The 21,699-nt window shown below is 35.9% G+C and overlaps 3 protein-coding genes across 41 annotated transcripts; 1 reads left to right on the top strand and 2 right to left on the bottom strand.

Moving 5' to 3' along the window:
- Positions 1-138: 138 nt before the first annotated feature.
- Positions 139-1,989, bottom strand: LOC108221114 (GDSL lipase). Its single transcript, XM_017395013.2, has 5 exons — positions 1,499-1,989; positions 1,289-1,410; positions 991-1,197; positions 598-865; positions 139-499 (listed from the first exon to the last, which is right to left on the bottom strand). The coding sequence occupies exons 1-5, from the start codon at positions 1,893-1,895 to the stop codon at positions 264-266; spliced, it is 1,230 nt and encodes a 409-aa protein (XP_017250502.2). The 5' UTR covers positions 1,896-1,989; the 3' UTR covers positions 139-263.
- Positions 1,990-2,481: 492 nt separating this feature from the next.
- Positions 2,482-4,030, bottom strand: LOC108223375 (uncharacterized). Of its 6 annotated transcripts, none has more exons than XR_001807194.2 (5): positions 3,500-3,950; positions 3,341-3,401; positions 3,156-3,245; positions 2,889-2,958; positions 2,482-2,756 (listed from the first exon to the last, which is right to left on the bottom strand). XR_001807194.2 is itself a non-coding variant. In XM_017397605.2 (5 exons), exons 1-4 carry the CDS (start codon positions 3,881-3,883, stop codon positions 2,896-2,898), a joined length of 603 nt encoding a protein of 200 aa, XP_017253094.1. In that variant the 5' UTR covers positions 3,884-4,030; the 3' UTR covers positions 2,482-2,756; positions 2,889-2,895. The 6 variants fall into 6 exon arrangements, 3 of the variants coding, with proteins under 3 accessions (XP_017253094.1, XP_017253092.1, XP_017253093.1); XR_010292150.1 differs by having other exon boundaries at positions 3,341-3,642; positions 3,752-3,950; XR_001807193.2 differs by having other exon boundaries at positions 3,341-3,630; positions 3,752-3,949.
- Positions 4,031-4,176: 146 nt separating this feature from the next.
- Positions 4,177-21,297, top strand: LOC108223373 (pentatricopeptide repeat-containing protein At1g04840). 34 transcript variants are annotated; one of them, XM_064093674.1, is made up of 19 exons: positions 4,177-6,896; positions 7,975-8,500; positions 8,804-9,066; positions 10,542-13,521; positions 13,603-13,893; positions 14,230-14,316; positions 14,421-14,471; positions 14,629-15,091; positions 15,158-15,214; positions 16,165-16,230; positions 16,342-16,459; positions 17,237-17,460; positions 17,609-17,699; positions 18,371-18,414; positions 18,810-18,896; positions 18,976-19,068; positions 19,174-19,218; positions 19,325-19,390; positions 20,523-21,297. In XM_064093674.1, the coding sequence occupies exon 1, from the start codon at positions 4,300-4,302 to the stop codon at positions 6,550-6,552; it is 2,253 nt and encodes a 750-aa protein (XP_063949744.1). In that variant the 5' UTR covers positions 4,177-4,299; the 3' UTR covers positions 6,553-6,896; positions 7,975-8,500; positions 8,804-9,066; positions 10,542-13,521; positions 13,603-13,893; positions 14,230-14,316; positions 14,421-14,471; positions 14,629-15,091; positions 15,158-15,214; positions 16,165-16,230; positions 16,342-16,459; positions 17,237-17,460; positions 17,609-17,699; positions 18,371-18,414; positions 18,810-18,896; positions 18,976-19,068; positions 19,174-19,218; positions 19,325-19,390; positions 20,523-21,297. The 34 variants fall into 34 exon arrangements, with proteins under 34 accessions (XP_063949744.1, XP_063949730.1, XP_063949722.1 ...); XM_064093660.1 differs by having other exon boundaries at positions 7,975-8,070; positions 8,236-8,500; positions 14,629-16,230; XM_064093652.1 differs by having other exon boundaries at positions 7,975-8,070; positions 8,182-8,500; positions 14,629-16,230.
- Positions 21,298-21,699: the final 402 nt, after the last annotated feature.

The following is a 21,699-nucleotide window of genomic DNA, read 5'->3' as shown; positions in this document are numbered from 1 at the left end:
TTGAAAAGCAATTATTGTCTTCATGGAAATAATTATTCCATCCTCAAGTATATGACTTTCTGAAATCAGCCCTTGCTGGCTAGCAACCCAAACTCATTGCCAGCATTTAGCAAAAATACTGCGGTAATTCACTAGATAGAATAAACAAATAATCCATCCCTTTTTTTTTTTTGAATCTTCCAAGAATTTATAGTTAATTTTCAATGTCAATGGTTATCACTTCTGAAATTATTGACTGAATTTCTGAGGAGAAGCAGCACAAGTTACAGGCTCAAAAATGACTTGAGGTTGCAGGGGCCTGTAACACTACAACTTCCTTCCCACATTAGCTTCGCCAATTGCTGATAAGCCATTTCACTGGGATGAACAGAGTCAAAAAACAAATACTCACTGGAATTACTGCATACTTCGTACTCTTTTATCCCTCTCATCCCACCGCAGCTATTAACTCCTCCATACAGACCGCTGCCACAGCATGCACTCTCTCCATTCTTAAAACCTTACATGTTGAAACAACACACCGGTTCAAGACATAAATAATTTCTAACCAATCTACATTCATAGATTGTGACTCACAGAAAGTAGTTTCAGGCATACCATATTTTGTTGGATTAATCATTCTGTCATAAAAAGTTGTGTAGAAATCAAAAAAAGAATACATAAACCCTTTTAAGTGCTTCTCCAACTGCTCCAGGTTTTTGGAAACTGCTGTGTTGTGTTCTTGTACGAGTGCCGTTAAATCTTCTCTGCAAAAGTCTCCATGGTTGGTTTTGTTTCCTGCATTTTGCGCCTTTATGCTTGGGAAACAACCCAAGGGCGGTAAGGTAACAAAACTAAATTTCCTCCCCCCAGTCTTGTATATTGCCTGTCCATGATCAAGTAAGTTAAAATACTGTGTTTTGAAAATTTAAGGAGCTGGATATGTAAAATAAGGTTTTCTCAAGCAATCTATTTAGCGCAAAAAAAAGGTTTTTTAAGTATGCTAATTACTTTGATAACAGAGGTCAAGTTTCCTATAATCATGTTCCTAAATTGTTTAGAATCTCCCTTGATGGTGCTCGAGTAGTCATTAACCCCAATGCTAAACATATAAACAGATCTGGAGAGAAGGGCTGAGGCTTCTTCCTCTCCTAGCCTCTGCGCTAGTTGAGTTGCTACATTCTTGAATTGATTCAACTGTGTGTTGAGGTTTACCACCTGTCAGTAGAACATAATTGACCAATATCATGATATCACTAATTTAGTAATAAAGTTGTGGTTGTAGATTTGTTTTATATAAACGATATACCAGTCCTGGATTTGTTTCATCGAGAGCACCAGCCCCCCCTGATGCAAAATTTGCTCCATAAAGATAATGCTGATTCCCAGTTTGGAGATATGGTGGAATTAACTGCAGTCCAGCGTACTCACCTAGAAAGTAATTGTAACATGAACAAACTTAGTGCCTGCATAAATTAGCTAAAAGATGTGAGTTTGTGTGTGTGGACGCAGATCTTACAGATAAAATCAGGGATTAGGCGACCATCAGAGAATCGTCCGGTTGGTTCAGAGAAAAATGATTTGCCGTAGGGCCAAAAATTAGCCTGGAAATTGGTGTTTGTGCTGATATAGTTGTTGTTACCAGGATCATATAGCGAATCTCCAAACACAAAAAGGGCTGCTTTATTATTTTTGTTGCAGCTCCGTTCATTTTCCCTCAGTAAATTACTGTTTATGTTTCCACACAAAACTGTTGTACTGCTGATCAAAAGTAACAAGGCACAAAACTGAAACCTTGTTGCTAATGTTGTTGCACTTCCTGCCATCGCTGATTTAGCCAACAAAACAAAAAAAAGCTTTATGCTCCGATTAGCTGGAAACAATATGCCTGAAAGGCATAAAATTTTGGGGTGCATTTATTCCGGATTATCTAAGATTCTTTGTATTTTAAAATTTTAGGATTGGGCTTTTAAACTCCTCCATACAGACTGCTGCCACAGCATCACTATCCCCGTTTTTTAAAACCGATTAAACTTTTAGATTTCAAGATTTTGTATTACTTTTTGACTTTATGCAACTTATCTCTAGAATTCATCCCCCCCCCTAAAGAGTAAACAGGCGTTTTGTTGTCATTTCCTGTAATTTGATCTTTGACTCCTTTACAACATAATTGTCTTTCTGTTACTGTTAAAACAATTTTTGTCGTGTGGTTTCAACTTGTGAAAACAATTATGGTCTTACTTTCTACTTGTGTTTTCTATTACCGGAAATAGCCTGATTATGATATATAAAAGAAAGAAGCCAGTAAAAAAACGTAGCTGGGGACAGAGGAAATGCTGAATGTTTAGAATTGTGTTCGGAAACATAGAAGCCTGATTAAAATGACATGAATTGAGCGATCATTTTAAAAGACTCAAGCTTGAGATTATTTGTGAATGTCTAGGTACTGAATTAAATTTATTTCTCTTAAATTATTCAAACTTGTCACTTAAGACCAAATCCTTTTCTGAAACGAAATTCTAGTATCTGAACATACACATAATGTGATCGTTTACAGCAGAAAAATTATGTATCAATTATACTGAGATGGAACCAGTTAAAGGTCACTATGCTTGCGCATGTGTTCTGAAACAATTATAATAATATTCTGTGTTGAACTTGTAGATGATTTGCTTCTTCAAGTATTTTCCCCAGTCTTTGGAAGTTAAGAAATGAACAAGGACTGCCTTTTAGTTGTAGAGACTGTTCTTCAACACAACTAAGAACTCACTTTAGACCTGCACAATAATTATAATGCTGTTCTAAGTAATCCAACTATCTTAAAAGCTAAACATGCATTAGTTGTTAAATTAAACTCCATTGTGATGTAGTTTAAAATCTTTATTAGATGAAATCAGTCAAGTGGTTACCTTACGTCTAAATATATAGACCAATTGAGCAGTTGGTGGAAAATGATTGAGCGTGGCTAGGAAACGATGTCTGCAATTCGTTAGCAGAAGAAGAATAAGTGGAGGGACAAAGGGTAATCACCAGTTTAAACTTGGTACTTTGGAACATTTCACCCAAAATTTGTCTATACTGAAGTGACCCAAAGTTATTGTCACCAATTCGGCAAAACAGTCAAACATTTAGAGATTTATCAGACAAAAGATAAGGAGGGTGAACTTTATACTTACCAGTGGAGTTTTAACTGCTTTAATGCTGTGAGCTGCATTAGTAAGCGTAAGAGATCTATCATCAATACTAATGTCACACTCCAAGGCAATCTACGAGGTTAGCAACAAAGAAGAAATAAAAATTACAAACGAGTAACATGTTATAGAGAATGCAGTTAACTTATTGATAATCTGATAGTACATACCTTGACTGTTGGTAAGGTGATGCGAAAGACTTGAATATGAGCTCTGATATCACCTAATATTCTTACCTTAGCAAGGGTGTGTGAGGAAACATCTGAAACACCTGAGAGGATTTGACTGATATTTACACAATGGAACAAAACTCTAGTAGGTACACTTACATTTGTGCTATGAGAAGGTTGATAGAATTCAGGAACTCGGATCTGTCCAATTATTGTATCTTCACTGAAGATGTGCATTCTTGATCTGCTGTACTTGATACCAATTTTATTAGGATTTTGAGCATTCAAACCTAGTGAAACAACTAATGAAACAAATAAGGTCGAGTTTGAAGAAACATCCAGTTTATATGCATCTAAGCTTACTGCCCGAAGCGAAAAAATAGGCTTTTGAGGTTTCAACACAAAGATTACCATCAGTGTAAGTGTCCCCAGGGCTGTGATGAGGATTACAACAAATATGAAGAAAAAGAAACAAGACTTTTTCAAAGAATATGTGTGGAAAAATTTCTCAAAATACGATGGACTTTGTATAGCAATATCCATATCTGCAGCTCGATCTTCATACTGGAGCTTAATGACCAATTAAGTGTTAACGTGGTATATTAATCAATTAATAGAAGATAGAGGACTGGCTCTACTTGGGAGAGGAGGCAGAATGTGATGTTTTTCTTTTGATTTGTCTTTCTTCTATTCCTTTCTTAGACTCAATTTTGAACTTTTGTGTCTTCCTTTCTCAAGACTTCTCCCATTGAGCAACTTTTGGAGGAAAGGAATGACTTGTTAGTCAAGCTAACAAGATGTATTGCTGACCTTTTACACTTTTCGACTTCTGACATTTTTAGATTTAGGATAGTAGCCGATACTGCAGGGAAGTTCCGTTGAGTCGCTGAATATTCTTAAGTTAACTTGTACATTGAACTCCAGATGTCATCATTTGTCGAGTCGACAAGAGAAAAAAGATGATGTATATTAATATATGCCTTAATTATTGGAAAAGATGTATACTTCACAGTCTAGCATTGTGTAGACCTCAATGTGCATTCTATGCTAGTGACATTATACAAGAACATACTCATCATTCAGCAATTAAAGAGAGACCTTTTTACCAGAGCATCGTAAAGCAAGGGACTTTATACAGGTTACCTATAAAAGAGACCATTTTACAAAAGCAGGTCATTGCTAGTAGTTTATTCAACTCTGTTCTTGGCGCACACATTGCAATGAAACTTGTTGGCGGTTCTGCCAAGTACTTGTATGTTCCAAAACCCAAACAACCCAAAACATCAAGTGAGGTTGATATTACGAATCATTTTGTATCTCTAATCCACGCCTGCAAAAACACCCACCAACTCAAACCACTTCACGCACACATTATTCGCCACCACCTTTCATCAAACAGTTGGCTGGTCACTCAACTCATCTCTTTCTGTTCTTTACGAAAATCTATTCACTATGCTCTTTCTATCTTCAATCATTTTCTCAATCCCAATTTGTTCATTTTTAATTCTATTATCAGAGCACTTGAACACAATTCTAGGTTCGAGGCTTGTGTTTCTTGTTTTGTTTTCATGTTGAGGCGAAATGTGAGGCCTAATAATCTTACTTATCCATCTCTTTTCAAGTCCATCGCGGCTTTCGGTGATATGGGTGCTGGTAAGATGCTACATTGTGATGCTGTGAAAAGGGGTGTTGATGCTGAGTCTTATGTTAGGCTTTCTTTGATTGATATGTATGTTAAAGTTGACTTGTTGGGTTATGCACTACAATTGTTTGATGAATTGTCTCAACCACATAATAATGTTTTAGTTTGGAATGTGTTGATAAATGGCTGTTGTAAAGTGGGGGATTTGGGGAAGGCTGTGGAGTTATTTGAGGCAATGCCTGAGAGGAAAGTTGGGTCTTGGAATTGTTTGATTAATGGGTTGATGCTAAAAGGTGAGGTTGATGTGGCTCAAGAGTATTTTTCTAGGGTGCCAGAAAGGGATGTGGTTACTTGGACTACAATGGTTTCCGGGTTTTTGCGTGAGGGGCAGTTTAAAAAAGCTTTGGCAATGTTTTCTAGAATGTTGGTGGATGGTGTGATGCCTAATGAGCTTACTATTGTTCTTGCACTTTCAGCCTGTTCGAAAGCGGGAGCTCTTGATACTGGAGTTAGAATTCACAGTTATGCATGGACTAGTGGTTTCCAGATGGAAATAGATGTTGGAACTGCTCTGATTGACATGTATGCAAAATGTGGGCTAATACAGTCTGCAAAGCAAGTCTTTTCCATGACTAAGACTAAGAACATCCGGACTTGGACTGCCATGATATGGGGTTGGGCGATACATGGTTATGTTGAGCAAGCTCTTCACTATTTTGATGAGATGAAGTTGTCAGGATTGAAGCCAGATGAAGTTGTATTCCTCGCCGTCCTAACTGCATGCTCACATGCTGGACAAGTTGAGAGGGGACTACATTACTTTGACTCCTTGGTGTTTGACTATTCCATTATACCTACGATAAAACACTATGCAGTAGTGGTGGATTTGTTTGGCAGGGCCGGCCGATTGGATGAAGCCCTTAGTTTTATAGAGAATATGCCACTAGAACCTGATCTTGTGATGTGGGGAGCTCTTTTTTCTGCTTGCAGAGCTCACAGGAATATTGAAATGGCAGAATATGTATGTCAACAGATTTTACAGCTTGAGGATAAACATCCTGGGAGCTTTGTGTTTCTGTCAAATGTTTACGCTGGACTTGAGAGATGGGAAGATGTTGAGAGAGTAAGAAGTGAAATGAAGGTTACAGGTGCAGACAAGGAACCTGGGTGGAGTTACATTGAGTTAGGGGGTCAAGTTCATATTTTTGTAGCAGGTGATCGTACCCATGCACTCACAGAAGAGTTATACATGAAACTGGACGACATAACATCTAGTGCAAGAGAACAGGGATACATGCCAGAAACCGGGTGGATACTTCATAACATTGAAGAAGAAGACAAGGAAGAGTCACTAGGTCGTCACAGTGAAAAATTGGCACTTGCCTTTGCTCTCATTAGTACCACTCCTGGGGCCACCATTAGAATTGTAAAGAATTTAAGAGTGTGCGGAGATTGCCATTCTATGATGAAGTATGTCAGTAAGATGTGTCAGAGGGAAATTTTGTTGAGAGACATAAAGAGATTCCATCATTTTAAGGACGGAAGGTGTTCATGCCAAGATTACTGGTAACATTGTCCGTGTTGAGCTTAAATTTGTTCACTTCACCATTCATGATGTATAGTCTATACTATACCATAATAAGCCAACATGGGTATAATTTGTAATCCTCCTTTTTGTTCACGTTATTTGGTTTGGTCTTTTTTTTTTCGTTACTAGACTATTACTTAAAAAACGGCTCCCGTTAGGATTCTCTCTCCCAATGGACATTGGTTTTACAAACTAAAGCAAATACTACAGAAAACAAACACCTTGAACCACCGCCCTCTGTCTTCCTCTCCGTCTCGGCGAACTCCGTAGCTGGACATTTATTCTGCTTTTCATTCCATCTCTCAAGAACTTCATCTTCCCTAAAGGTTTGTTCTTTATACATATATATGAATATGAGTTGTCTCACTTCTGATTATTGCTTTACTTTCCACTTAACTCGAGTTATGGATTTTTCGCCCGATGGTTTAATTACATATGTATAGGTCCTTTTTTTCTTCTTCTCTGCTTTTAGGAATTCAGGAGTAGATTATAGAAAATTATTAGATTATGATTTTTTTGCCCTGTCTGATTTTATTTATTTGGCTGCTAAATACACTCTTTTATTGGAATGTTTTCGTTTCTGCCGAGTCGTTTGTTTGCGTGGCCGGGAGATTCATAATTCAGTGAAGCCTAATGACATGAAACCTGAAAACAAAATATAAGTATTGAAGGATTGATTGAGCCGGGGTACAAAGCCTGATAAAAATGCTCAAAGAACTTTACTGGGTATGAACTAGATGCGGAAAGTATACCCTCAGCAGTATTGTACACTCAATAAAGCAAATGGAACTCTCTGCAAAGACTAATAAAATTGCATTTTTGCCAGTCATGTTCACTACTTCATTTAAGGAAAGGTTCGGAGCAGTTAATTGGCCGATACAATTCCCTTCTGTCCTCCAAAGATCATTACTGACCACAGTCTTCTGCTGTGGGACAGTGGCATGAATCTTGTCAACATCCATATAACTATTTAGTGACAGTTCAAGCCCGATATCATCCTTAAAATCTCCTCTCAGCATGCTCTTGCAGGAATTCAATTTAGACGAACTCGGCCTGTTCTCTGTTTGCTGCAGAGGCATATGATTTCTGTAGCCTGATCCTGCAGATGCGCTGTCGGAAGGCTGAGATGCCCCTTCTAAAACTAACAAGTTGATACTTTCAATATTCTATTTCTGTCTGTAGCCTCCTGCACTGCACCTTTTGAATAACAACCTTCAGATAATGCCATGAAAATAATATATTTTTGATAATTTTTTGAAGTTTGGCATTCATTTTGATTGCTGTATATTCTATTATATAGATCAGTAAGCTGTTAAATGCTGATTCTTTTGTACCGTGTTTGTTACCTATAATAATGTCTCATTTTAGCAGTCATAAATATTTCTTTTTTGCTTTGGAATACAGAATATTGTGCACGGGGATACTAAATCTGACAATCTATTGATTACTAGCTCTGGTACAGTAAAGATTATTGATTTTGGCGTCAGCCAAGTTTTTGAGGTACTGAGCTATATTCTGTTTTTTGCTTAATGTGCTAAGCATAATCATCAAGTATGTTATCTACTAAAAGTAGTTACATGAGTACATACTGCCTGATGTTTTGGGAAGCAGTTCAGCGCTACTAAAAGCAGATGTCTCCTCTTTTGCGATGCAAAATATTCTTAGAAATGTTCCCTACTCCAAGTACCTAAAGGCAGTTCAGCAGCTGCTTGATGAAGTTGTCAATGTTCATAAAGCTCTGAAGCAGCATGAGCGCAAGAAAGACCGTGTAGGAGATTGTGTTGAAGCAGACAGAGCATCTATCGATGGAACCTCAGCATTTCCTGCAGCTGGACAAGATTCAACCAGCAATGGCCCAAATGAGCTTTCAGCATCTGGAAAACATGAATTGCAGAACAAGATGGCAAAGTTTTTGTCTATGCTGGATGAGGTAAGAATATTACAGTTATCAACATCCATGTAATCTATTTTCCTTAATAGTCAACTAACTGCACTCAAGTGACTACACAAATTTGTTTCTGCATGCATTTTTTAGAGTACTTCATATCGTAATTCAATCTCAAAGCTTCTGCCTCAAGTCCTGCTTACTCTGAAGTATACCTAATGTTCATTAGCATAATTGTGTTGAGGGAGTCTATTATATGTAATGAGCATCTTTCAAATCTGCTCTCGGAAGCTTTGCTTTGAATTTTACTTCGTACTTTCAAAAACCAAATGATTATTTTTATTGCAGGTCTAAAAACGGTACAAACAGTACTTTCATCAGATGCAGATTGTGGTATCTTCATTTGATGTAATTTCAGGATCTGGGGCGGCCAAACCCTACACTTCACTTGCTCTCCAGACAATTTCCCGCCAATTCCGTTGTTTGCGTGATGCCATAAATGGACAAATTAGAGTTACTCAAGTAAGCCTCAGGGAGCAAGATGGCTCAGCAGTTGGAATATGTCGACTCCGGTATGTTGACCAGCAGCTTGCGTCAGCCAAGTTTTTGAGGTACCGAGCTATATTATGTTTTTTGCTTAATGTGCTAAGCATAATCATCAAGTATGTTATCTACTTCAAGTAGTTACATGATTTTTTTTAAGAGTTGCAAAATGTTAGTATAATAACAATATACTAAGTTGCTTTACTCTTGGAACGGTTGATTAATTGAATAAACATTGGCCTACTCTTTCTTTAAAAATATAGCTAAATTTAAGCTTAGATTGCATGATTTATTGAATCCCAGACTTATTTTAAGAGCATGGAGTTGTAATATACACACACCTTCTAGACTAGACTAGATATGTGTTATTTTTTGAAAACGGGCCCCTAACCCGGAAATTGAACAAAGGATCTACAAAGTTTTGGCGCGGTCATCCACTGCATTTTAATTCTCTTTAACTGCCCTCTGGCATAGTACATTAGTATTACATTACGCCGTTAAGGGCAGGGTTACTTTAGCATTACGTTTAAGATCGAATTATGTAGAAATGCGTCAACTGAGTAAAGGAAGGGTCCTCATTTTGGTATAAATTTCCTTCGAAATTTAGTAAAATTTTCAGTGTCATTGTTCTTTCAGTTGTCTCAATTGGTCTTTGCATCTCCTGTATATTTTCGAGCCTTTTTGGCCTCTCTACTAGGAAGTTTTGTCCCTCTAGAGGGCTCATGAGTTATCTTCCTTTTCCGCTGACCAGAAGTAGAAGCTGGAGGAGCAACTTATTTAGGAATTGCTTTTTTAGAAATTCTCTGTTCACTTCTTTCCTCAACATTTGCTCTCTGTCAATCTCTTATACTGATGATAGACAGGGAAGCAGATACTTGCGCCATCAAGTGGAAAAGGATTTGTTTATGCACTGTCATGCATTCTAGTGGTCAAGTATATCGCAAAAACTCCAGAGTGGACCAAGTATTCGAAAACTGAACTTCTTACAAAAAAAGTAAAGAGGATTAATATAAAAATTCAGAATATACTTACAAGCATAAAGTATTATATTTTAAAACAGATTAATAGTGGTTCCCCGATCTGCCATGCACAATTTCCAAATGATGACAATCATTATACACCGGATGGATACCCCGTACACCCAGATCAGAGGGATGATTATACATGTCTTGAATGTAAAGTTGCTCTACTCATGGGATGCCTTTCGGCTTATCTTACAGATTCCATTGACTTCTATTATTTTGAATTTAATGTCAATTCAATTCACAACAGCACTTGTGTAATGTACAAGCAATTTTCTTTAAACTTCAGTTTTTCCACCAGTTTTATCAGTCATCTTTCTGGGGAACAGAAAATTTTTGGAACTGTCGTACTACTTCTATATCAGTTATTTGTAGTTATTAAGGAATGCAGTTGTTGTTTACACTAGCATTGAGTACTTCAAAATGTTTTAACTTGAACCTCTCCTGATAATAGTAGTAATAACTAAAAGATATTATATTACAGCATGAGGTAGGTCATTTTTTGGTTGCCTACTTGCTAGGTGTTCTTCCAAAAAGATATAGGATACCTACCATGGATGATCTAAATTAGGACGAACTTCCCGGAGGAAGGGTAGACTTTCTTGGCCTTCTTGAAGAAGTAAGTAATTGTTTAAATTACATTATGAATTTTTGGGAATTTGGATGTCTGTGTCAAATTTCAGAATTAATTTTTATAACTATATCCAGAAGTCCACCAAAGATGTCAAAAAATGTGCTGTCACCATGGCAGCACTTCTCTTTAGGTACACTATCATATACTACTAGGCCTGTACGCGGTTCGGATTGGTTCGGTTGGAGGGTAATAACCGAACCAAACCGCAACTTGCGGTTTTCTAAAATCTCAAACCGCGACCAAACCGTTGGTTAAAAAAAACCAACCAAATCCACCCACGTAATTGCGGTTGGTTGCGGTTTGAGTTGCGGTTCAACCGCTAAAATAGTTAGACAAAGAAGTTCTATCATACACTCTGATATAAGTTTCCATTTGGAGCATGGAATAAATTACAGTCATGGACACATTGACTGATTTATATTGGGCGTTGCTCAAAGAGTCCAAATTTCATTAATTTAGTAACTTTTATTTATTTATGTGAATATCTATATGTAAATATATAAACATATATAATAAAAATATTTAAATTTATATAATGTGCCGTTGGCGGTTGCGGTTGGTCTTTTGCGGTTTTAAAAAAAATGAATCCGCAACCAAACCGCAAATTAATGGTTATTAAAAAATCCATCCGCGACCGCCCACATTGTGCGGTTATCCATAATACACGGATCAGTTGCGGGTGGTTGTTGCGGTTGATGCGGTTGAGCGGATTGAATGTACAGCCCTATATACTACTATGGAATTTCAAAATGTTTACTACTTTTAAAATTAACTTTTTAAGAATTTATTTCAAATTCTGAAAAGGAGTACAATTAGCTGTTTAAACAAGAACCTTTCATGCTAATCATTTGGAAAGTGAAAAAGAGAAAGAACCTCGACTGACAGATCAAAAGCCAGTGTGATTTTGGTTCAGTCAATTTTGCACTTATATTATAGTCATTTATGCCAAGTGTTCTCTTTTGTGTATCGCTACCATTTTTAAACCCAATTTTTTTCTAGGCTGCATAGGTTGGTCCTGATAGAAATCAGACTACAAGCTTCATAAAGAGAAACTTTTTGACGAAGTGTGAATTCTTTTTAGGTTTAAAATTTGGCGTTTATGTTATTTTCCATGTCAAGTTCTTTGCTTATACTAATATTTGAGCATATATAGGAAGACATAAGTGAATTATTAACAACACTATATTGTGGGCATCATTTTTGTCCCTTAGGAAAAAAAAATTTTGTATGTTTTTTAAGTGGGAATCAGACATTGCATAGCTTGAGCAAGGTGTGTAACCCTCCTTTTGAGGTTTCATCCTGTCTGACATAAAACTGACTCATATAATGATCTCACAATAATCACAAAAACTGAATCTTCACGATTATTGTTCAATGACTATAAGACTATCAGTTGCATAAGGTAGTGGACTGTATTTTTCAATTTGTGATGCCAGAGACAATTCTATCCTTAGAATATGAAATATAATCTGCGGTACTCTAGGTAAGTGTTATAAGTAAAATAGTAATAGTGCTATTCTAAATTCCTTTAAGTTGGCTTACATAATACTACTGCTTAGTTTTGACAGAGTGCAACTTTTCATTTCTTCGAACCTGCTAAGCTAATTCTTATAAAGGGAAAAATTTGAGAAAAAAGACATCAAGAGGCTTACTAAGTCCTAACTCTGCCTTACATTTGAAGACCTTAGATAGAACTGTTTTTCTTCACCTTATGTATATTCTCTCTCTGTGTATGCATGATATACACGCTTGATTAAGTTTTGGTTTGTTTATCCTCTTTTGTAGACAGTGTGTACAATATTAAGTGTTATAGTCGGAGGCTTAGTAGCTGAACATTCGGTGTTCGGTTGCTCAGCAGGACTTCTCTAACGTGAAGAAGGTCGGCTACATGTTCTGTGTGCTAATCCTTGGAGATTCATCAAAATTGTATATTACTGGTTTTTATCACTTTTTTAAAATTATTTTTAATTCATTATTATGTAAGACTTATAATGCAAGTGATTTAGACACTTAATATTATTATTATTGGTAAGAGACGTTTTTAGTTGAGTTATCCAGTTTAATATGTGGAATAATCTTATACTGTCAACTTTCATATGACTTTCATATGTTGGTTTATTCACTAATTTCCGACAGATCCTTTGACGTTATACTTTACTTTATCGTCTTACTTATGAACACTAACCAATCCACTTATTGCACCCATTCCGGATGCTCCCAATACGAAGAAGAAAAACAACGTATTGCTTTGATATAAACTTCGGCACTGAAACCTGATGTATTGGTCCCTGTATGACACAAGGTATGGTACAAAAATGTTGTACCATAAAAATACAGTCACCATAGACAACTAATGCAAAATTTATTTCCCTAACACATCGACACTTTAGCCCTAACTTTGCTGGAATATTGATTGTTCGTACTAATTTATATCTATATCTATATCTTCTTAATCTATATCTTCTTAATGTGTGCAATGCCCGTTTAGCCTTTTACCCACGGGTTACCCATGTTTTACCCGATTCCTAATCTAAATTACCTGTTCTCCATGACCCGTTTAGAAAGAAATAACCGGCTATATAACTCACTCCGCCAACTCATATATACACCTTGCCTTCTTCACGAAAATTGATTGCTGATTTATTCTGTTGTCTGCTAATTACGGGATTCATCTCTTCCATCATGGAAAGTGCATGTAATCAAGGATACATATTAGACTATGTATGTTATTTTTCAAAATTCAAACTGAAGTTCTTTGCTTGCTATGGAAGAGTTCTTGTGTGGGTTTGTAGAGTGATTTTTGGCAAGAGTCTCACCGGCTATGGATTCACATTCGCAGCAGCCAATGATTAATTGGTCAAACTCAGGTTTGTACAGAATAGTATCTACCGGGACTGTACTTTCCACCATCGTGGGTGCGAGACTCATGTATTGTCTTTGATGTGTAGGTCGTAAGAGAAATAAAGAAAATCAAGCAGATGGTTCACTTGCTAGTATTGGCGTAACCATTGCCTGACATTCATCAATTGAGCATTATACTTTATGCCGTGTTTGTTTAAGGTAGGAACACCACGTGTTTGTGTTTTTTATTCACCGCCGGCACCATGTGGCAGTTAGCCGTCACCAAGGATCTGGTAATGCTCTGGATTTATTTCTGCAAAGACGCGCTGAAAACATTAAGAAATCCAGGACCATCGGGACTTCGTCAGCGTTTGACAATATCAGCTCAGGAAAAAATGGTATTCACGCTCTCTCATTGCGTAGACTTGCTGATTTGTGATCGATGTCGTACAATGTATGCATCATTCTTCGCTTTTTATTATCGCATCCACGAGTCGTGTCCCTCTATCAACTGTTAATCAGAATGAATCCAATCAATATATGTCGGAATTTCTGTCAAATGTACATATTTAGTTGGATGTTGTAGACTTTGTATTGTTCTGATCTAATTATAGTGATGTTACACTCTGTTTCTTTTTGTGTTGTATACTCATCTCATCTCATTGTTTGCATAGTGAGAGAGTATCTGATGGTGCAAATATGTTGTTTTGTCTTTTAATGGACAATTGTTTTAGATGTAGGCAACAGTCATTCTCTTCTTTCCAGCAGTCGTCGGTATGCGTCGGTTGCAGTAACCTGTGAATCGGATTATGCTCTTAAAGGTACTGGCAGGTCTTTTAAATGGTTTGCCTGTAAGTTATGATGAGTTGATGATTGTTCTTTGTCACTTTCACGCATTTCATCGTTGAACATTTTACCATTGCAGCCACAGGTCGTGTCCCGCTATCAACTATTGACCAGAATGCATCAAATCAATGTAAGTTGGACATACCTTTTGAGCATTTAAAGATTAAACGGGCTGCTCTAAGCTTTTCATAGATTTGGTTTATTTTTAGAGTCACCGCACTGTGTCCAATGTTATTTTTGAAGTGTTATTCGAGTACGTGATTGTTGATCTTTCATTTTTCTTGCAGCAATCAGGCGTTCTCCATTGTCCAATATTGATCAAAATGCAAATCCCGGCTTTGTGTTGGATTCTCCGTTGTCCAATATTGATCAAAATGCAAATCCTGGCTTTGTTGTGGATTCCATTTTAATTGTCCACCTTTATATCATGGATATAAATTTCTGTATTTGTTGCTCACCGTGCTGAAATGTGACTATGATGTTGAAATTTGAAATCAGGTGTCAAGCGTAGAGGTCGTGGACCAAGCATTGAAACGTTGTTTAAACAGTCTAAGAAATTAAGCACCTCAAGCGATTCATCCAAAAATCTGAGTTTTTTCAAGCATGTATAATTTCAAAGGCAGTCATACACAAGTTTACACGCGTGATGCTTTCTACCAGCAAATGCCACATTCTCTCGAAGCGATTTCTGTAACAGTACACTGTCCAGCTCTAGACATCATGCATCATGTGATCCCAATAGTGCCACAGGTATGTAAAATAAAATATAGTAAGTTGCGGCAAAGACTACTATTAACTCTTGCGGTTTATGTTCAGTCCTGAAGCGTAGAGGTCGCACGACCTACATTCTCAATTTGCTGTGGGGATGGAATGGTGAGTCTTCCATTAGAAGACTCAATTAATTATAGGTTTCGATTTAAGGCTTCTTCGAATTATGGTTTTCTTAATCAATTTCTTGACTGCAATTTACATGTTCTTCTGATTATGTTTAATTGATTTGTTTTCATCTCCCAAATTTCATTGATTTAAATTAATTATTTTGTTGTGTAATATTTATGGCACTGCCTTATATTGTATGTCTCCATCTATTGTACATCATTCGTCCTTATTGGATGTGCACTTTTCCAGAGGGCTCCCCTTGATGCAGGAACAGTTTTCTCAGTTTTGGCAGTGCTGTGCATTATAGCAGAACCTATTAAAATAATACCTGAGATTCTTTCTATGCTAATTCAAGTCAGATGCTCATTTGAGAGAATCAATTCTTTTCTGCTTGAGGATGCACTGATAAGAAATGAAAATGCAAGTCTTTGTCAAGCAGATCGGAATTTTAGGACCATATATAAAATGATTTATAGCTTGATTTAGTGGATTTTTTTTGCAAATGATGTCAGATGTATTGTTTTCTTTCTCTTAAGTGATAGTATTATCTTTCCTATATTTCTGCCTATAACTCCTTATGATTGTATGAGATTTTATGTTAGAATTTTTCAGGTCATAAATTGAGTTGTTTCGTGGTAGTTGTGTTTTTAACACTAAGCCCTGTAAAAATCTACACACTTTTTATAATGTCAATAAAGGGACTGAATTCTGAGTCCCTGAATGAAAATGTGAATAATACTCAATATGCTATCAGAGGTGAGTTGTATTTTCGAGCCTTGGAGCTCCAAGCGCAAGGGAAGGAGGTATGGGAGACTTGGTAAAATTTAACACATGCCTTCCATTTTGTCAATAATAGTAATATTTACGCCTTTTACAAAGCAATTTTCTCATCTGATCCCTCAAAGCATTTATTATAAATATCAGTCCCAACTATTCTTTTGCAGATAATCTTAACAAATGTTGGAAGTCCTCATGCTCTGGGACAAAAGCCTATAGCTTTTCCTTGCAAGGTATTCCCTCTTTATTATGAGTTTGGAAATTACTTTGTAACAAATATTGGAAATTAGTACTATTGTCTTATCACATTTAGTTTTGTTGAGGCGAAATTTACTTAATTGCAGGTGGTTGCTCTGTGTCAAGCTCCATTTCTGATGGATGATCCGAATGTGGGGGTACTATTCCCTGCAGATGCCATTGCCAGAGCTAAACATTACCTGTCAATGACCTCGGGCGGTCTAGGTATGTTGCTTTAGCTTAATAAAGTATCTGTTCACAGATTCATAGTGTTTGTGAGAGGTGAAGCCAATTGACTGTTTTCAACTTTGTCTATATATTAACCTACACATGCCCCTAATTGTCGCCCCAGCCTTCAGGTATTTTAGTTCCATTCTGTACATGGCTCACATGCTGCATTGGCTATGAATTAGTTTTATTTTTATATATTCCATCTTATTGTGCTGAAGAGGGAACACGCAATCGGTAACATATATTTCTTCATTACTTAAATAGGAATATTAGCCAACAAAATCAATAGGCAACATACAATGTAATTTATAACTTAGAAAGGAACGAGAACAAAGAATCTAGGAGCAAGATGCAAACTTTCTTGAATACGTGAGGCAAGAACTGTAAGTTTACACAGTTCTGATATGGTTCATGTGCTCAGACCAGTTTTCAAATGTTGAATTAGTGAGGCATAAAAATTAACCTTTCTGTGGTTGTGAATGTAATGGTTGTGAACTTATGATATGGTGACATACCAGATGGAAATTCAGCAAACTATGTACTCTAGCTAGGCATGTGTTACTTATAAGAAGACACTCTTTATCTTTTAATTTATCAGTCAATTGGTGTAGAATTAATATACCAGTTTGTTGTAATTCATGCTCTCAGAAAGGATTGCTAAATGTTTTAGATGGTGGGGAACAATTTAAATTTTCTTTTCTCAGTTTTGAAGAATATTTCTAGAACTGTAATAGTTTGGTTGAATTTGTCTCCCTGTTTGGCTATCTGCAGAACTGTTCGATTTGTATAGGCCTGAAATCTCACTGGTGAACAAATCTCGCTGGTGCGGAGGCCCCTCTATGGCAAGTTGAAACAAAGCAGTTCCACCAGGCTGCAAATCCTGCACCAGAACCTGAGATGCTTTCTTGGCACTAGAGCCACCTCTATATAGCCCCTGTTCGAAAAGTCTTGACGGTGTAGAAATGTTTGGTTTGACTTCGCCAGCTATTGTGCAGGTAAAAAAATCTGTTGGAACTGTTATAACATTTTTAATGTAATTTTTAAATATATTAGTTGAAGTATTTGATCTGGTATCCTGTTTTCTTTACAAGCTATAACATAAATAGCCTGTTAATTTATCAAGACTACTTATTTGCAATACAGGCTGGAATTCCAGATGCAGTGGTCAATTTATTTAATGGATTTGGGCATATGTAGGTGGTGCTGCTCTAACTTCTCACATGGACGTGAGAAGGTAAGTGGAAGCTCCACCTTAGACACTGTCTTAGTTATTGCCAAGATATGGATGTGCATCATTGAATCAAAAATGGTATCTGCAAACTAGGAACTGTGTTGCTGAGGCGAATAGGAGAGCTTGAAGAGAAAAAAGTGTGAAAACGTACATGGATTTAGTATGCTATTAATACACGTACATTGTTGTTGCTCTAAATTTTATGGTTCATTGACTAGACATTCTTATATGCAAGGTGATACTACTGAATAATTTTGAGTCATAGACAGAGTCAGATTCTGCTCCAATGTACTCCCGGAAAAGCTTTGAATTTGCTGTTCTTAATCGATGTTAAAACAAGAAACTTAGAGTACGTGTACAAGGTTAAATAAATCAAGATACACTGTAATAATTGTTCAACAAGATAAAGCGAAAACAGACAATGATAATGACACTCAGATTTTTTATCAATGTTTTATTAGAAACAAAATTAACAATGGGAGCAACAAATTATTCAGCGAAGTGGAATACAACTTATTTGAATAATTTTGAATGAAATTTGTAACTAATTCTTTTCGTGTATACTGTGTTTTTTATATTTTCTAACGTATATGATGTACTTTTATGATAGATTTAGGCTATAATGATTTGGTTTATGATACATGGTTGCCCTGATATATAATAATTGTTTTCAGGTACACATACTGATGGATCATACAGATTCAAGATTATTGACGAGGTAACTGAAATTGAGATCATAGTGTAGAGCAACTTCTGATAAATTAGTATTATAACCTTGAGTTTGTTTCTATCAATTTTGTTAATGTGGTGCTTTCTATATACACACTTTATAATCTAAACTTCTTTCTCTTAATAATGTGAAAAGACTCGGAGGCTTTTGTAAATGGTTTTATATATTATTTGATATTTTTTTTAACAATAGTACGGCCACAATGTTTCCATCCCGCAGTTTAATATGATTTTTGAGTTAATTAGGAAATCTCTAGGCCCATTTAGGCAATGTGGAGGATACTTAATTCGAATTATACCGATTTATATTTTGCCAATAGTCACAATGTTTGCTTCAATAACTAAGCAGGAATATGAGAATAATAACTAATATCTCTTATGTAGGTACTTTTCACCGGCAGTTTGGCTGGTGGGTTGGGAACAATGTTACATTGTGATAGATTTAGGAAGCGTCTGCCTACTTCTACTAAAGTTAAATGCCTATGAGCCTATCTGATGCTTCTTATATCATTACCTTGCAAGTCTTAATAATATATTTTGTGTGCTTCAGGTTATATTTTTGTTTGATATGAGCTCAAGCTTAGTGACTTAAATTTGTTCCCTGATCAACAGGTATAATCCTTCTGGATTTGTTGAACTTCATGTAAGGAAGCAAGCTCTTACATATATACCTTTCTACGCGTTCTTTTTAACATTATGTTCCTTCTAATAAAGAAAGTGCTTGCCCTGATATATTATTTGTGTACAGCAAGATTAGGGCATTAATTGATACTCCTGCCTTGGATTGGCAGAGGTGAGCTGCCATTATTATTTTTATGAGCTTAGCCCTGTAAAGGGTGGTTTTTGGTTGCGCATGAAATGAAATTCTTACCAGCTGTTTTTTTTATATGAAACTGCAGTCAAAATCCTAAAGTGGTAGAGGATTGGTCATGGTATGGGTGGGAGAAGTGGTGGGCGTGGTTTTGGTATGTTCCTACATACTTCTTTACATATATACTAACATGTATTGTGTGAGGAGCCAAGCATTAGTTTTTGTAGTTCTGTTTAACTTGCTGTTAAGCCTAAGCAAGGCTAAGATTTTAAAAGTGTGTAGATTTAATTGTAATATTAAACTAATCATGCAATCATCACTTGGATGCATGCTAACGTACAAAGTGCTTGATTGCGGGTTTTTTTGGTTATTATTATAATTTTTTAAAGTAGTCTCCAGGTTATAAAATGAACCACTTTAGTTTTGAATGTGAACTGACAAGGGATATACGTGTTGCATTTATCATTTATTTCCCTGCAGAAAGTAAGCAAATCCTATTTTGTGACCAGTATTAAGTGGTATATATTTTCTCTGTACTGATGCATTGCATTACAATTTGCTTGGTGGAACAAGGTAAGTACTACTTTGGTTTGGGTTAGAACAAAGTCATACCCTTTGGTGCAAATGTGCAGCTGAATAATCCACAGGATACGATTAAAAATCTACTTTTATAATTTTCACGTCGAGGAGGATTGTTGAAAGTGCTTGCCCTGATATATTATTTGTGTTGTCTTAATTACATATAAAGTGATAATAGATATATTTCTTATCATGAGTTATCAAGGTACTTGCATTTTTGCCAAGTTGAGTTCATAAAGACGCATGTTTTTTATTATTTTTTTGCCACAATAAACACACACATTTAATCTAATCTTTTTTCTCCCCAAATTTAATTTTAAAGTTCAGATTATATATAAGCATATTTTCCCCAACCATTCTCATTAACTACTGGCCTTTTCTTTATGTGTGTGTCAAATTGTCTAATACAGAATTTTAATTTTATGAATTTGTAACAAAAAAATATATAATATAATAGTTTGATATTTAAAAAATATGTTAAGGCTTCATAGATTAAAAATAACAATGTGTATATATCTTTGTCATTAATTTAGAAGATGATGGATGAAGATGATGTACGACCATTCTTGATCATAACAAACTGATCATAAAGCTCTCAATGTTAATAGCTTGCTTATATTGGTTCTAGCAGTTTTGTGAATGACAATATAGCTAATGAGGTAATTTCTTCTTCCAGTAACACAATAACTTATCCTAATGTGCCACAGGTGCATGACAATCAAGTTACTGAACGCAGAAGAGATTGGAATACCTCTAAGTTCTTCCCTCAAGCAATAGAGTTTTAAAGGATCAAAGTATCAAGGACATGTTTGAAGTGGTTGCTAAGGAAACTGGGTTCACCGGAAATGAGATGGTTAGCAGGGGTCTAAAGTTTTTGAATACTCATGAAGTTGTTGGGGAGGAAAAATTGTAAATTACATATGGGAATGGTTCTAAAAACTCCGGCTAATAGACTGATTGTGGTGTCTAAAGCAGGCTGATCAAGTGATAGGCTGATAACAATTTTTCTAAAGCATGTCTTCAGTGAAAGTTGTGATAATTTCTTTTTTCTGGCAGTATACTACATTGAATGCCTCCATAGACTTCTCTGATTGGATGTTTCAGAATTTTCAGAAAGTTTTAAGAGAAGGCCATGCAGAAATTGCCACTCTTTGCTGGACTATTTGGAAGGCCCGAAACGCCTTATTTGGAATTAAAGACATACGTCACATACACATGTTAATGCAGCCGTTGCCTTAGCTAAACAACACTTTAGACAATGGAGAAATGCCTAAATTTGGCTGTCCAAAACTCTATTTCAGCATCAAATAGATGGAGATGGAGCAGAGAAGTAGATGGAGATGGAAATGCCTAAATTATATATATGTATTGAACACATAAAGTTTGTACCAGAACCCACCCCTATATATAGTATAGATAGGGTTGGGTTTAACATATATGTAAATTATATAATTTGTAAATTATATATGTATTGAACACAAACTTTTTTTTGAAAATGAGAATAAATCTCACAAATATAACTAATATTTATGTTTCTAGATACTACCCAAACCTAGTTTAAGCCTCTTTATAGATATATTCAACTTCTACATCCGATGTTGAACCCCAGTTGCAAATGTGTTGAATGCACGACTTATACATGCGTTATTTTTAAAAATTGTAATGTTTTTTCAAGAATTTTCAACATAGATACTTATTATAACTAAGAATTAACACGATGGGAGAATAAAAAAAAGTTTGTAAGTTTGTAACTTAAAAAAAAAATTATTTGATACAATCCCTTACATTGAAAAATTAGTTTATGTATTCTTTCAACACAATTTCAATCGATGTTCAACAAAATATGTTAAAAAAAGGTTGAACTCAAATTATATATGTGTTAAA

The sequence above is a fragment of the Daucus carota genome, chromosome 5, assembly GCF_001625215.2.
Source record: "Daucus carota subsp. sativus chromosome 5, DH1 v3.0, whole genome shotgun sequence".
NCBI lineage: Eukaryota > Viridiplantae > Streptophyta > Magnoliopsida > Apiales > Apiaceae > Daucus > Daucus carota.
This window is presented reverse-complemented; position numbering and strand designations above follow the sequence as displayed.

What these genes read in the sequence shown, in the direction of transcription:
- LOC108221114 (XM_017395013.2), bottom strand. Translation starts at nt 1,895, where the DNA reads ATGCACCCCAAAATTTTATGCCTTTCAGGCATATTGTTTCCAGCTAAT. An exon ending in CCTAATCCCTGATTTTATCT is followed by an intron (nt 1,411 to 1,498) that starts GTAAGATCTGCG and finishes ATTACTTTCTAG; the next exon opens with GTGAGTACGCTGGACTGCAG. An exon ending in ATGAAACAAATCCAGGACTG is followed by an intron (nt 1,198 to 1,288) that starts GTATATCGTTTA and finishes TTCTACTGACAG; the next exon opens with GTGGTAAACCTCAACACACA.
- LOC108223375 (XM_017397603.2), bottom strand. Translation starts at nt 3,883, where the DNA reads ATGGATATTGCTATACAAAGTCCATCGTATTTTGAGAAATTTTTCCAC. An exon ending in TCACCTTACCAACAGTCAAG is followed by an intron (nt 3,246 to 3,340) that starts GTATGTACTATC and finishes CTAACCTCGTAG; the next exon opens with ATTGCCTTGGAGTGTGACAT. An exon ending in AAGCAGTTAAAACTCCACTG is followed by an intron (nt 2,959 to 3,155) that starts GTAAGTATAAAG and finishes AACGAATTGCAG; the next exon opens with ACATCGTTTCCTAGCCACGC.
- LOC108223373 (XM_064093660.1), top strand. Translation starts at nt 4,300, where the DNA reads ATGATGTATATTAATATATGCCTTAATTATTGGAAAAGATGTATACTT.